Here is a 16,164-nt window from a genome sequence, read left to right as displayed (position 1 = left end):
TAACATTAAAATAAAAGAGTCAAAAGCCCAACTAAAGCAAACACTGATCACAATAATGGTGATTTTTGTGGGCACAAAAGTGATATTGATTCAGTGCCATTAACATTCAGGACTTGCAACCTGACTTGGACTCGCCTCTCTTGACTTGGGACTTGATTGGGACTTGAAAACAATGACTTGGTCCCACCTCTGGTAATAAACAATTAATGGAAATCAGAGCAGGAACACTAAAAGCTTTCCTGTAGCTCAGTGGTAAGAGCATTGCGTTAACAATGCAAGGTTGTGGGGTTTGATCCCAGGGGATTGCACATACCTATGTATAAATGTTATAGGATAATGCAATGTGAGTCGCTTTGGATAAAAGCGTTTGGTAAATGTAAAATAACAGTATTATATTGTGTAAATTATAATGTCTTTTACAGTAATAAACTGTTGTTGCAGATTACAGTATGTATGCTGTAAAATTACAGCTATGTGCTGGCAAATATAGCTGTTAGTTGTTTACTGTAATTTAACAGAGAATTTTTTTACAGTGTACGTGGCATTCTTCTCTGTGCACATAAATTCTCCTAACGTTATACGCCTTGCATCAATATGGCGTGGTATGATGGCTGTCTGTCATACCTTGGTCATCTAGTAAGTAAAAAAATGAAGATATAAACTATTAAATATAAATGATTCAATCAATCAGTTTTCAAAACCATAGTTATGGTTATTTTGTTGTAGCCATGGTTTTACTACACTAACCATGTTTTTTTTTCTCACTGTAGTTAAACCATGTTTAATTTTCGTAAGGGATTGTCAATGTAGCTGACCAGCATACTTATTTAAACTAAACCAATGTATTCTATGACGATTAGTGATTTCAGAAAAAAAGCAGCTCGGGATGATTCTTGCGGACTTTTCCATCACTTGTGCGTTAGGGCGCCACCTGCTGGGCGTCAAAACTAGCTGGTTTGGCAAGTGCACAAATCACTTTTGCTCCATACATCACACAGATATGTGGTGCAAAATGAGAGAGTGCGCGAACTTGTGTCAGAGACTCGCAGCAGCATATTCAAGCAGTTGTAGTTATGTTCTTGTGTTTGTGTTAGAAAGATGTCCACGAATAAAACCTTTAATTTGTGAGAAAATATTTGACAAGTATTCAACTCTCACTGCATGAATTCACATAAATCTGTGAACGCTTGCTTTTGGTGAAGGTGTGTGAATGTGTTTTGCATCATATTTACTGCAGCAATCGTAGCAAAAGATGTGAGTGCACGAGTATCTTAGTTTGTGATTTGTAGAACTGGATTTGTGCACTTGCACATGTGTGGCCGACCTCTACAACTACAAGTTCCACTCTCACAGGCGCTCAGTTGTTTTGCACCAAAATACCTTCATAAGAAACCTTGGTGTAGTCTTTGATGACCAGCTGGCCTTTATATTTCTAGATTGAACTATTGCATTGCCCTTCTTGCCAGTCTTCCAGCAAAAGCAAACAAACCATTACAAACTCTGCATTGAGCAAATGAGGGCCACATTGTGCCTCATTTTGGATGAAAGCCACAAATAAATGCTTAAATGTATACTTTCTTGGTACTTTTGTTTTGTTTCATTTTAAAAGAAAGACAACCCTACATTCAAACCCTACAAAAGACTGTCCTGAAATTATTTAATACTTTAATACTTTAATAATTTACCTATGTATATTCCACAAAGAAAGTCGAACAAGTTTGGATTGACAAGAGGATGAGAGTGATAACAGAATGGTAGTTTTGGGGTGAATTATTCCTTGATTTAAAATCACATAGCCTATCTATAACTCAAACTCAGAGAACAAAGGCGATTGTAAAAATATTATGTTTACATAAAACATATTACATTTAGGAATTTGCTAGATGCTTTTATCCTAAGCAAGCTTACTGTGACTTAATGTTAGCAGTAGTAGGCTAGTGTTCCCTAGCCACCAAGCCTGCAGCCTTTGCGCTGCCAACTCAGTGCCAGTTGAGCTATAGGATCGTGTTACGTTTTAAATGTATTTAATAGGCGTTACTGCCAGGACAAGAAGCTAAAGATGGATGATTATGTGCTTCCTCTCTACTTACTGTTCCGATATGAAACTCATAGTAAATAAATCTCACAGAAGTGATCCTCAGAGAGTTCGTTGCCATGGAAGCTTTCCTGTGGCTCAGGGGTTAGAGTATAGCACTAGCAATGCCAAGGTCATGGGTTCGATCCCAGGGGATTGCACATAGTCAGAAACAAATGTATAATGCAATGTAAGTCGCTTTGGATAAAAGCGTCTGCCAAATGTGGTGCCATGTTGAACTTCCAGTGACCAGTATGAGAGAGTGAGAACACCAAATTTAACACACCTGAGACCTTGTAACTCTAAAGAATCACATGACACCGGGGAGGGGAAATGGTTATTTGGGCCCAATTTGGACATTTTCACTTAGGGGTGTACTCGCTTTTGTTGCCAACGGTTTACACATTAATGGCTGTGAGTTATTTTGAGGGGAAAACAAATTTACACTGTTATACAAGCTATACACTCACTACTTTACATTGTAGCAAAGTGTCATTTCTTCAGTGCTGTCACATGAAAAGATATAATAAAATATTTACTCAAATGTGAAAGGTGTACTCACTTCTGTGAGATACTGTATGTTTACAACCCTTTCTTCCCTCTCTATCTCTCTCTCTCTCTCTCTCTCTCCCTCTCTCTCCCTCTCTCTCTCTCTCTCTCTCTCTCTCTCTCTCTCTTCATATCCCTCATGTGGGCACTGCCATTTCATTGGGAACAACTGTACTGCTCACACTAAATTAATTTCTGAAAGGCTGAGGGAAAAAAGTGGTGAGGGAACATTGTCGCTCACAATAAATTCACAGGAAACCTGTACCAGGGGGATAAACATTGCTTCACTACACAGATGGGAGTTGTAGTTCCTCTGGCATGCTGTTTGTGAGTGTGGAAGGGTGTTTGTGTGAATGAGCAAAAGGGAGAATACCAAAGTACCAAAGTAGTGTGTTATAAGCCTGTAGTCAGACTCTTAACATAGCGTATTCTTAAGCCTTCAAAACAAAGAGCTTGCTCTTAATGATGGTTTTCCTATTCCTTTCAGGCGTTGATATACTTGAAAATGGCCCAGAGAGCTTTGGATAGTCTTATGATCTGATAGGGCTTTTAGAACAGCTCAAAGGGCTATCATTTTGAGAGGAAATACATTAAAGTCAGCGTTGCTATTGGAGTCATGTGCTTAAAGCTTTCTGTGCCACCTTGAAGTCACGTCAGAATGATCCTATTTACAAGATGAGCACACATGAATGCCTTCACAATGTTGTAATTGGCAGTGGAAAACTGGATTTTCCTAGAGCACCATAGGAGTTGAGTGTGTCAGTTAAAGAATAATGACAGAAGCTATTTGGTTTTAATCATAAATTGTAATTGTGAACGTTGACTACAATTTAGTTTGTACATACTTTATGTACTGTGCAATAAAGTGGTCTGCCTGAAGAACACCTCTCCAAAAATGTTATTTGTGTCACATATAAACAGCCCATTGCTACTAATTCATAACTACAGATCTTCCCAAAAACCAGATTGCTCTGGCATGAATCTTGCCATGTATATTGCAATGTGAATGTGGTATTTTAAGATTACAACGGTGATACCAAGCCATATCCTCCACAGCCTAGCATTATGGCTATGCATTCACTGAATCATGCCAACAATTCAACACAATAAAAAGGCTTATTAGCCATTGTTTAGATTGTACTAAATAGCCCTTTTTGAACTGAACAAACAACTAATACAACAAAATCTGACATTTCACTACACATTGTATCCTGTGTATAACTGTATTTGACAAATGAACAAAATAAATTGAATTGACATGGAATGTTGAGGAAGCAAATATACAGTATGAAGCATGCTTGTGCACAATTACTGCAATAAATGTAGTAAATGTACGGTATACATACAAATGTGCATATCCTTTTTATTGACATTTCCCAGTAAAGTTTTGTTTGTCTTCAAATAAAAAAATGAAAACCAAAACGCTCAGTGTGATAGCATTTAGCCAGTCAAAGTGACTTTTTTGTAATTGCTTTCATGCACTTGGCAGACGTTTTTACCCAAAGCCACTGAAAGTGCATTTATGGTATACATTTTGTTTCCTGAGAATTAAACCCGACCTTTGTGCTATCAACGAAATGCTCTAGCAACTGAGCTTCAGGAACATTTTGAATAGCATGCCATGCTCCAAACATAAAATGCAGCTTAAAGTTCTACAAAGGTCACACTATAAAACATTTAGAGAAAAGAGAGTCCATAAAGGCCACATTAAAACAATTAAAATGCTTTTCAGGAAGACATTAGCACGGTCAAACATTTAAAGAATTCAACCAAATTGTTCCTGTCTTGGTAATTTGAAGACCACCAATTTACATCAAAATAACTGCAGTTCTAGCACAGCTTGTTACTCAGAACTCTGAGTTCAGAGAGAAAAGTTGACGTACTATCTCATAGGACCTGCTGTTCCCAGGATGGCCTGCTAGAATAGTGTGTAAATACTGAGGCTTAAAGTGCTTTTCCAGCTTCCTGTCACCGCAGGAAGCACACATTCATCAGGCAGGGGGTCTTCAGCATCACATAAAGAATAACCGTGGTGGGAGTAGAGGACCCAACACATCCGAAGTGATTCATCCCTCTGAGATGCGGCCCTGTTTCCAACCTTAGCGCAGACTTAAATGCTTTCACCAGCATTACAAATGAGTTTCACAGGGTGAGAGACCGAGACCACACAGTGCTCGGCCAAAACCCTCTCTCATCTAAAGACAAGAGCCGCAGGTTCACTTGCTCAATGAAATACAACTGCCATTAAATTGCTGTGAATGCCTGTGGTATCTGTGGGAATTCCTTGCATGAAAACAAGGTCTTTGACCGATCCCCTGGTCCTCTGTATCTGTAGCTGTGGCAGCACATAGCCATCCAATGGGAGTATGTGCCATGTAATTATATGGTGGAGATTATGGTGACGCCGCAAAGACCTGCTGTAGACAGGAAGACCATGTCGGGCCAATGATGTACCTGTGAACAATGATGATCTCCAAGTATGGCAGCGGAGCGATAAGCAATGTTTCTTTGGCTTGGCATTAAAAGCTCACTTCCTCACTATAGGTGTCATTGAGCAATCACGGTTGGTGAAAGCAGAAAGGCAGCAGCCCAGCGGTCTATCGGCAGATACAAATTTCATGCTACAAGAGTGCCATATTGTGGCCATTTTTAATATTGCAGAAATGCATTACACCATGACCTTTGTTCGGGTATGTGCCATTTTCAGTTTTTGAAGTTAGTTTTTAAAACCAGTCGGTTTTAACTGTTGACAAAAAAATGTGAAGCTTGAAAATGAAGAAAAATGTATATTTCTTCTAGAAAATGAAAATTTCTATACATGTCTACATGGGAAAAATTAAGACCAAACGTGAGGTGAAAATACTATAACAACAATATACCGGTACTTACAATAAGCATGATTTTAAAAAAAGATTATCGTGTCCATTCTTTACATAGCGTAATATTGTAAATTATTCCAACATTTACATATTGTAAATTATTATTAAGATTTTCCCTAAAGAGTCACAATGGTAACAAACTCTCTCTCTACCTCCCTACACTTGTATTTTTAGTGTAAATAACTGAGCAAATAAACAAACAGAAAATAAACAATGTGTGAAAATCAAAATTAATTTGACTTATAGCATTTTGTGTTTCTTTAAAAAAACACAGATATCAATAGATATTACAATAATACTGTTATCATGCTTTATGTCCACAATAACCATGTAATAAAAAATCTGATATTAAGACAGCCTATAATAGAAACACGAAATTGTCCAAATAAAAAAAACATCACATCTATTTGATTTCTTTTATTCCTTATTAATATATATTACACATTAGCAGTGTGTACTAAAAGCCATGTCTGTGTTTGAAAACAGATGTATCATATACACATTAGCTGAATGTTTTTTGGCTAATTTGCAGCATTGGCCAATGTGACAGACAGACAGAGTCTGCTACTATAAATACTAACCCAACAAAAATACTTTTTTTGCTTTTTTGCTTCCTGACTCCTGTCTTAATCTACAACAAAGAAGCATGAAGACACCATTTTATACACCGTAAATCCCAACTAAACTTCTATGCAAATACAAGGGACAATGACTCCATCAAGGAGTCAGGAGTTTAACTCTTCATGGACTTAGATTCCTGTAAATTTATAAATAGCCTTGAACGATTACTTCAAATAACTAATGTACCAGCACAGTGTAGTGTCAGAAGCTGTGAGCACCACATTCTCATTTCATCAGTCAGAGGTAAAGAGACCTCTGGGCATAAGCAAGTCCATGGACCAGGAGGGAAAGAGAAATCTAGACACCCTGAAGGAACCTTTACACATGACCACATATCTGGTTCATGAGAGATAGTAATTCAAATACCATGGCAGAGAAGTAAAGTGTAAAGTGTACATCCAAGATTTAACAGCAACAGCAATGGCAATACATACAACTTTTTTTAATATCTCTCTCTTTCTCTCAGTCGTTCTTATATAACTGAACATTTAGATTTTAAATGAGATGGACCTTTGACCACTCAAATTCTAAAAGCTAATGTCTCATAAAATATTGCATATTGCATAAAAACTAGCAAGTTTCCTCAAACTGGCAAGTTTTAAATTTACACAATTCCCAGGAGTCAGGATGTGTATAGATACAGTGGAAGATTTCATTATGTTTGCTAACAGGTTGCTACAATAGCCGGGTTTCCATCCAAAGTTGCGAATTTAGCTTATGCGCAAAATTGGAATATCGCATAAAACATTTTCGAATAAGCATTTCCATCCAAATAGTCAACCGTCACTTCCTAATAAACTACCACTAAATATCAGTAAGAAAAGTAAGAGAAGCCACTGAATATAATGATTTTCATAGAATAATACTTGCACAAGCAGACGATTACGAAACACAATAAATGCAATGCTTTTGTGGAGGCCTGCTGTTTGGGAAACACAGTTGTGACAGTTCTAAGAGGTGTATCATTTGTCCTTATTAAAGACAACAGACGCTAATGCCATCCGTATACACGCCGCGTGCGTGCTTCTTTATTCGACCATAACCACCCCATTTCCGGAGCAATAGTGCCCTCTACTGACACTCATCAGTACATCTTCCTTTTTTTAATGTATTTCCTTATAGTAACAATAAACTTAACTTTTGTTATTATTAACATTGACATTCAAAAGTACTACAACCTTAACTATTCACAATGTACAACATAACTCTTTTTCATTGTTTCTGCCTTTTAAGTAACATATATGCACATTCAATACTTCAACACTCCTCAATAAGCCTTTTGGGCTTAACAATTACTCGCATTGGCCTCACAACTCTGTCTGTACCCTGGAACTTTGTTACTGTCCTTTGGGTACTCCTGTTTTCCTCTCTAGTCTCAGTGCAAGGTTCTATAAGAGCCACTGTATTTCTGCTCTCTATATCCACAATGAATTCAGTCTTTGGAACTTTCAACAGATCCCTCCTGTTTCTGCGAAGAGTGTTTCCATACTCGGTGAGTACTATGTAAGATCTTGGCATGATCTCTTTCAGAACCTTCGCTTTTGGTCCCCATTTTCCATCACATCTTACTCTTACCAAGTCCTTACGTTCCAGCTTGCACAAAGGTTTTGCATGTTTGTTATAAGTGACATTAGAACTGGATTTCTTTGGCACAAATTGGTCACTGTTTCGTAGCAAATGTTCAGATGACGGTAGCTTTGTTCTTAGCTTCCTACCCATCAGTAATTCTGCTGGGGACTTCCCACACTCCAAGGATGCTGACCTGTAATTCAGCATAGCAAGATGAGGATCCTCCCCAGCTTCAACAGCTTTCTTCAGCAGACGTTTCACGATCTGTACCGCCTTTCCGGCCAGTCCATTTGACTGTGGGTAGTGTGGACTTGATGTGACATGCTCGAATCCATTTTCAAAGTCTTTGAATGCCCATCCACTGAATTGAGGTCCATTGTCACTGACCATTGTGACCGGAATTCCATGTCTTGCAAAGATTGTTTTCATTTGTGCAATCACATTCTTTGCGGAGGTATCAGACAATAATGCAACCTCTGGGTAGTTTGAGTAGTAATCCATGACTACTAGATAATCCTTTCCAGTTAAGTGGAACAAGTCAGTTCCGACTTTCCTCCATGGTTCACAAGGTGTAAAATGTTTTATCAGCGGTTCTTTTTGTTTTTTATATCTGTGCTGTTGACAGATCTCACAGTGCTGTACTCGTGTCTCTATGTCTTTATTCATACAAGGCCAATACATCACATCTCTGGCAGGCGTTTACATTTTTCTATGCCCATGTGGCCTTCATGTATGATCTCCAGCATGTTTTGTTTCATTTTCCTAGGTACGACTATCCGTCTTCCCTTTAGAAGAACCCCTTCGATGACAGAAAGCTCGTCTCTGAAATGCTGATAAGGGTGCGGTAGCATCTCCTCCTCAGGTGAGTTTATTTTTCCAATCACGTCTTGCAATACTACGGAGCCCGTCTGGTCACCCCTCGGAGAAAAGAAAACAAGTACCACAAATCCGTGGCCACAGTTTTGTAATTCGTTCCCTCAGTTTAAAAATCCGTGCTCTCGGATTAATAAACTGTACCCACAGTTTACAAAACCGTGCTCTCGGATTAATAAACTGTACCCACGAGTTTCCAATCCGTGCTCTCGGTTTTGTAAACCGTCCCCTCATTTTTTGAAATCTGTACCCACGAATTCATAATCTGTGCCCACGCTTTCGCAATCCGTTCGCACAGTTTTGCAAACTGTATCCTACTCACGAAATTGAAGCCTCTGTCTGTCAACAGAACAAGCTCCTACAGGAACATTAACGAACGTTGTATACTGTTTTATTTTAGATTATATTATAAATTGTCTTAATGTGTTTACATACGAGCGCGTGGCGCATATAAAGCATGCGTTCATTGTCGCGTTTCACTGGCATAAAGTTGGTTTGACATTAAACTTTCGATATTCGTGTTCGACCTGTTCATCAGACACAGCAACATGCGTGTTACCTGTCAGACACAGATACGTGGGCTTGCAGAAATATACATTTGAAGAACAGAAGGAAGAAAACTTGTTGATGGGCGTGTGGTTCACTGTTTACTGTTTGTTTACAAGTAAGAGCGTTTCACAACACACACGTGACACAACACGAGAAAACACGAGCTTTGTTCAAAAATGTGTATTTCATTTAAGAGAGCACTGCAGATGTTCTAGATCATCTTAGGAAATGCTCTGAGTTTAGTTAAATGCATTTTAAATGCAAAACTCTGCAGGTTCACTTTAGTTTGACATGGTCTATTATTCTAAATAAGTTGTGTAAACTACATTGACATCAGGACTAGATGAAATTGACAGAAATGCTTGACTCTTCGGTGTTTGTCTATTCTTTAGTCTCTGTGTGTATATTGCAAAGATATCTGCTTATAATAATACAAATATTGATTAAAACGTAATATTAAAATATTGGCGTTAATATTAATTTTATGTAGTAGGCCTATATAATCAGATACTAAGTAACTAGATACTCAAGTAGTTTTTTCATTGCATACGTTTTTACTTTTACTCAAGTAGTTTTTAAAATAGTGACTTTTACTTTTACTTGAGTAACAATTTCTCTAGTTACTTGTACTTTTACTTGAGTAAAGATTTTGGCTACTCTACCCACCTCTGGCTGTCTGTTACCCTCTACCAGTACAAACATTACATTTACCGTCTGACCTGTTTTTGCTGTCAGTGTAATCCAACATACTCCTTTCGTGGGAATTGGCTCATCATTATAAATTCGTATGCTTATTTTTCTGTTATGCACTTTAGGCTTGTCCTTCAGTCTGTGGCAATCTTTAATCGGCAACAGGTTCACCTGTGCACCAGTGTCCAGTTTGAAGGGTATAGTCACTCCGCTGACATCTAATTGTGCAGTCCACTCGTCTTGGTGCTTATTTCCTCCATTACTGTTTTCACAGTGAGAACTGCTCGTCCTCACTGGTATCACTATGGAGACAGATCAGTCTCAATAATAATACATTTACAAAAGACAATTCATAAATTCACAGCACAATTCATATTCACAAAATCAGATTCGTAAATTCAAAACACAATTCATAAATTCACAAACATTTTCCCCAAATGCTCACACAAATATATCTCGCAGAAATAAATTCAGAATGTTTTCACAAATATGTATAAATCATGTTCTTGAATCACTTTCCAGTAAACATTTGTGAATGTTGTTACATGTATTTATGGATTGGTTAATCTGCATTTGCAAATCGTCACACGTGTGTGGATTGCTTTGAATTTGTGTGTGGTATTTTTGAGACTGTCCTGCCACGGTGAGATTCAAGCGTAACTTTTTTTTAAGGNAATAAATTCAGAATGTTTTCACAAATATGTATAAATCATGTTCTTGAATCACTTTCCAGTAAACATTTGTGAATGTTGTTACATGTATTTATGGATTGGTGAATCTGCATTTGCAAATCGTCACACGTGTGTGGGTTGCTTTGAATTTGTGTGTGGTATTTTTGAGACTGTCCTGCCAAGGTGAGATTCAAGCGTAACTTTTTTTTAAGGATGGCCTGTTCAGCCAATCGCGTTGAGCTTTTGATCCACCAACCAAAACGCTCCTTACTGAAGTGACTCGAGAAGCTTGACGCTGCACAGTATTGTGCAGTGTGCCTGCATCGGTTCAAAAGCAGAGAGGGGAAGAGAAGAGCACACTCAACAAGCAAGTAAAGTTTACTTTTTATACCTGATGCCACTCTATATCTCATAAAATATTCATAAAGCTTGTTTTTGTTACTGAGCTGGCGGTGTTGAATTGAAGGTAAACATGTTTGAACTGGTGTTTGTAAGAAGACTGTTGCAGTTACCAGAGCCTTTAAAGTCGCCACACTTTGACAGTCTGTTTGAGCAAACCCCTGAAGCTACAGTATTTGCAGCCAATTCTAAATATTAACACATTAAATGCACTGATACATAAATCTGAGAAAGCTGGCAAAATATATGCTTTCAGTGACGGTCCGTGACTTCTCTTCTGGGGAGGCACGAATGCAAAGCTCATCAAACCATGTATGTAGCCCGTCATTTGTGTGGCTCGTAATGTCAAAAATATGTTTTAGTCGCGTCTCACGAGACGCTCGCATTCACAGCATACTCGTAAGACACTCTCTTAACACTTAACTATAATTACACATGAGACTATGCGAGTATCTAGCAAACGCGAGCACCTCTTTTATAATAAACCCTCTGGACGCATCTAAAGCAGGCACGTATTTTGACATGATACGTGATTGCACGTAGTTCACGCGACGAACACATAATTTGACATGACGAACCAAACACATATTTTGCATTTTTGCCTCCCTGGAAGAGAAGTGTCAGAGCGATCATCCAGCTGTTGCTGTCATATTTTGGAGAAAAGACGTTCGGGAACGAAAACGAAAGCAGCAGCAGCAGGTCATCTTCATTCATTTTACTGACTGGGAACACTGCAGCACGCAGGCCTAAAATAAACACAATGTTGTCGTTGTTGTCCGCTGGTGTGGACGCAAATATAGTTAAAGTTATAATATGAACGTTCCGGCCGTTTAGACTATGACGACCTGTCACGTCTACTTTGTTTCGCCATAGTTTTAAAACGAACAGAAAATCTTTATAACAACACATTGTCTAATGTTGTTTTGCGAGGTTGTTTCTGGATCTGATTCTGCAAAGCATGCATCTTTCACTCAGACCCCCACATAGCACACGCACAAACCAGTGGTGCAGTGTTTACAGACTTTATTTCTTCAGAAAAGCAATAGTGAGTAGTGACATTTTGAATAAACAGCTTTCAGTGAAAGGAATGGATTTAGTTTAAGAGAGAACGTAACATAGAATACATAACATAGTCGTAATTATATACTAATGCTTACATATAAGACATCCACATAAACATGCAAAACAAGTAAATATCAGTGGATGCAAGCAACAATAAATACATTTGGCAGTAATTGCAAAATAAATAAGGCAACAAACATTTCATTTGTTAATATATCCAGGTAGTAGATGAGCCTTTCCTTGAACAGATTCACCAATCCATAAATACATGTAACAACATTCACAAATGTTTACTGGAAAGTAATTCAAGAACATGATTATACATATTTGTGAAAACATTCTGAATTTATTTCTGCGAGATATATTTGTGTGAGCATTTGGGGAAAATGTTTGTGAATTTATGAATTGTGTTTTGAATTTACGAATCTGATTTTGTGAATGTGAATTGTGCTGTGAATTTATGAATTGTGTTTTGTAAATGTATTATTATTGAGACTGATCTGTCTCCATACAAGTTGCGCAGTTTTAAAGTCAAACTCGTCTCTCCGTGCAGCGCGAGGTGCGCAGTTTTAAAGTCAAACGTGTTTTGTATGCATCTTTTAAAGCCGCGCAGTTTTAATGTTTAAAGGGGAGTTTTAAATTACTAAATTAAAGATTATATTTGTAAAACCCAATTTGTGGCGTTTGCACTTTGCAAAGTACATAATAGGTGAAATACCCTGATTTGGGGGTTTATTTATATCAGAGGTGGGAAGTAAGGAAGTTACACTTTTTGTACTATACTTACGTATTATTTTTTCTGCATACTTTACTGTACTTCACTACATTTGAATGACAAATATCTCACTTTAAATGATACAAAAATATATTTCTTTGACCAACCGCCCCATCCCTCCCACGTTTGGGAGAGACTATTGTTGGCTGCTTATAATATGACACACCTGAATCAACTCAGCCTTGGTGTGTTAATTAGGGAGACATCCACAACATTTTGGGAGAAGGCAAATGAGTTCAGTTGTGTATACTTTAGGGCTGAAACGATTCCTCGAGTTATTCGAATACAAAAAATCATCGAGGCAATTTTTGTTGCCTCGAAGCCTCGTTTAATCCATTTAAGTACAGTACACACGGAGCACTGCGTTTCCCCACGGACCGTTATTACTGACGCACAGCCCGTTAAACTCTGTACATGTTACAGGGCTCTCAAGTCTCATGCATTCACCGTGAGACACACGCATTTAAGTCTGTTCACACGCTCACACGTATTTCTCATGCTGATAAATAACTGATAGCTTTTATAGGGCTGTGACGGTTGCCGTAACAACCGCACCACCGCGATGGTAAAGTGCCATGACGGTGGTGAACTGCCACCAGCGGTAGTGCACGTATACACAAATATAGGTGTAATAAATATGAGAGTTGCGATAACTATTGCTAGTTGTAGCCTTTCAGTTGTGGGTGGTTTTATTTAAAAGATTTTAAATTAACAGAAATTATTGGCATACGTTTCCGTTGGTGCGTTCGAGCGCAGACCTGCACGGCAAAACCCAGGTTATTCTGCGGGTTTTGCAATGGTTCTTGTTGTGAAATGAACAGATACGTAAAATCAAAACTGGCTATAGCCCCGCTTGCTTAGTGTCGGAGTGCGCGCAGGTTTTGCCGCGGTTGCGGAGAGACATCTATTCATTTGCGCTCCTGTGCACATCTTCTGAACGCGCATTTAGTGCAGCTGTACACATTTTAATCTGGACAATGTCAACAAGTAAATTTCATATCAACGAGTCAGAAAAGTAACGTTTTTATGGCAATCTGAATAGGAAAGCCAATGTAGGTTTAAACAGTTTGTTTCAAATGGAATTGTTAAGGACTGTAACTAAGGGTTAATACGCCACTGACTGAAGTTACTGCAACAAGAGCTTTTTTATCTAGTATTTAGCTTTCTTATATCATTTAAGTTTTCATTATTTACTGATGTTTATTTAAATGTTTTATATGCTGTAGTGTGCCGTTTCACTGATGGATTTGCGCGTTAAACATTGACGGATGTTTCATCCTCATTTATTTCAGATATCATATTTCAATTATTTAACAATTTCAAGTATTTAAATAAGGTCTATTCTCTTCCACTCGTCATGTGGTTGCTACACGCAAATATAATAATATAAATATTATTTATATAAATAATATATATTTCTCAACCACCGCATCTATTACCACCGCGGTGGTAAAAAAACTGCCACCGTCACAGCCCTAATAGCTTATTGAAATTGGTTTGCCATGTTTTTCTTTGACAGTCCTCTTTACTCGTTCATGCACTGTATCCATTGTTGCTGCAGGCTCACTTTCTGCATCAAAAGATTTAAGCTGCACGTTCGCTCTGTCCGACGCCTGGCAGATGCGTATCGCTTTCTCCAAATTCAGATCAGGCTCTCCGAGTGACTGTCGTCTTATTCTTTTATCTCGAATGCCAATGACTATTTGATCCCTGATGATCGAATCCGATAAGCTCTCAAAGTTGCATGACTGACTTTTCAGACGTAACTCAGTCACATGTTCAATCGTCTCTCCTTCTTTCTGCATCCGATTACGAAAAACATAGCGCTCGTACGTTTCATTCTTCCTTGGTGTACAGTAGTCCTCAAACCTTGCCATAACAACATCGTACTTATCTTTTTCTTCCTCAGAAAACCGAAATGTGTTGAAGACATCTATTGCAGATCGGCCCGCCACGGTAAGAAGCAGTGCAATCTTCTGGCGGTCATCACCGTCCACCAGGTCCGTCGCTAGCAGGTATAGCTCAAAGCTTTGCTTTAAGGATTTCCAATTAGCATGGACATTTCCGCTTAAATTCAGCTCGCCTGGCTGTCGGAGGCTGTTAACACTCATTTTGTAAGGTTGTAGCTAATTTCTCCTGGTACCATGTATCATTTGTCCTTATTAAAGACAACAGACGCTAATGCCATCCGTATACACGCCGCGTGCGTGCTTCTTTATTCGACCATACCCAGATAGCACAATCCATCTGGCTTACGTCTATTTGACGTCTGCATTTACATCTGCAAGACATCTGCAATACGTAGTTTGCTCATCTGCAATACGTCTCGGAGACGTCTGAACGTCTGTAATACATCTGCTAAAGATCTGGAGATCTGCTGCGTAAAAACATCTAAACATCTTAGAAAGAGCTGCTTTACATCCATTCTAAATCATAAACATCTTACAGACATCTTCTAGATGTCTATATGATGTCTGACAGCAGACATCTCCGAGACGTATTGCAGATGAGCAAACAATGTATTGTAGATGTCTTTCAGATGTAAATGCAGATGTCAAATAGACGTAAGCCAGATGTATGTGTGCTATCAGGGTAACCACCCCATTTCCGGAGCAATAGTGCCCTCTACTGACACTCATCAGTACAAGAGGCAATTACAGAAATACTTGAAGACTTTGCTCAGGCATTTAAGAATGACCATAACAATATTTCTGATGCTGTGTAACAAGATCAGTACTCTGGTTAGTCAGGTTACACCGGCCGTCTCATAGTGCAATTACGTGACTTTTTGGAGGAATTTATTCGGCAAATGCGTTTCCATCTCCCATTATTCGCATTAACCCTTTTTCGCAAAAAATGAAAAACCACCTCAACCGAGCGTAAAAACTTTTTGCGAATTAAGGGTTTTTAATTCGATATTTGGCGTTTCCGTCACTCGTTTCTGATGCGAAACTTCAAAATGCGAATAAAACCAGAGTGATGGAAACCCGCTTAATGTGAAGACTTCCAAGGTTTTTGGGGTTTGTACAGTACGATCATAAGAAAGTCCTTCTGACTGCATAAAAGTAAGCATGAATTAAAACATTTTACACATCCAATGTTTGTTAAGACCTTCTTATTACATGGTTTTTTGGAATGCTTGATTCTGATTGGCCAGTTGCGACATTTGCAGGTTCGTTATTCTATGGAGCCAGAGATATGACAAAACAATCTGAATTTGAATTTCGTAAATCTGAATTATTGACAAGTGTTTTTTAACAAAACTGAATATTATATGGTAGTTAAAATAGTTTTGAATTAGATTTTGATTTCGAATTTGAATTTTTTTTACTTGAATATTGAACATTTGAAATTTAACACAATTGATTTTTTTTAAGGCAGAGTTTTATAGGCATGCATTTTCAAACAACATATTTTTTGCTCTGAATTCTTAGATTGCAAATATCCAGTTTT

At 38.2% G+C, this 16,164-nt stretch overlaps 2 protein-coding genes across 7 annotated transcripts in view; one reads left to right on the top strand and one right to left on the bottom strand.

Moving 5' to 3' along the window:
- LOC130547623 (uncharacterized) overlaps positions 1-16,164 on the top strand; it is a 403,303-nt gene that overhangs the window by 100,125 nt on the left and 287,014 nt on the right. The window lies entirely within an intron of this gene.
- LOC130547621 (uncharacterized protein K02A2.6-like) overlaps positions 6,377-16,164 on the bottom strand; it is a 13,349-nt gene continuing 3,561 nt past the window's right edge. Inside the window, exons 1-2 of one of the 2 annotated variants that reach the window (XM_057323720.1) lie at positions 9,834-10,102; positions 6,377-8,600 (exon numbers count right to left, since the gene is read on the bottom strand). In XM_057323720.1, coding sequence (XP_057179703.1) covers positions 7,381-8,373 — 993 coding nt within the window. In that variant the 5' untranslated portion in view covers positions 8,374-8,600; positions 9,834-10,102 and the 3' untranslated portion in view covers positions 6,377-7,380. Of the gene's footprint in view, positions 8,611-9,833; positions 10,103-16,164 lie in introns of those variants that run through there. The other variant, XM_057323721.1, reaches the window with a different exon arrangement.

This window comes from Triplophysa rosa, linkage group LG24 (genome assembly GCF_024868665.1).
Source record: "Triplophysa rosa linkage group LG24, Trosa_1v2, whole genome shotgun sequence".
In the NCBI taxonomy this organism is placed as follows: domain Eukaryota; kingdom Metazoa; phylum Chordata; class Actinopteri; order Cypriniformes; family Nemacheilidae; genus Triplophysa; species Triplophysa rosa.
This window is presented reverse-complemented; position numbering and strand designations above follow the sequence as displayed.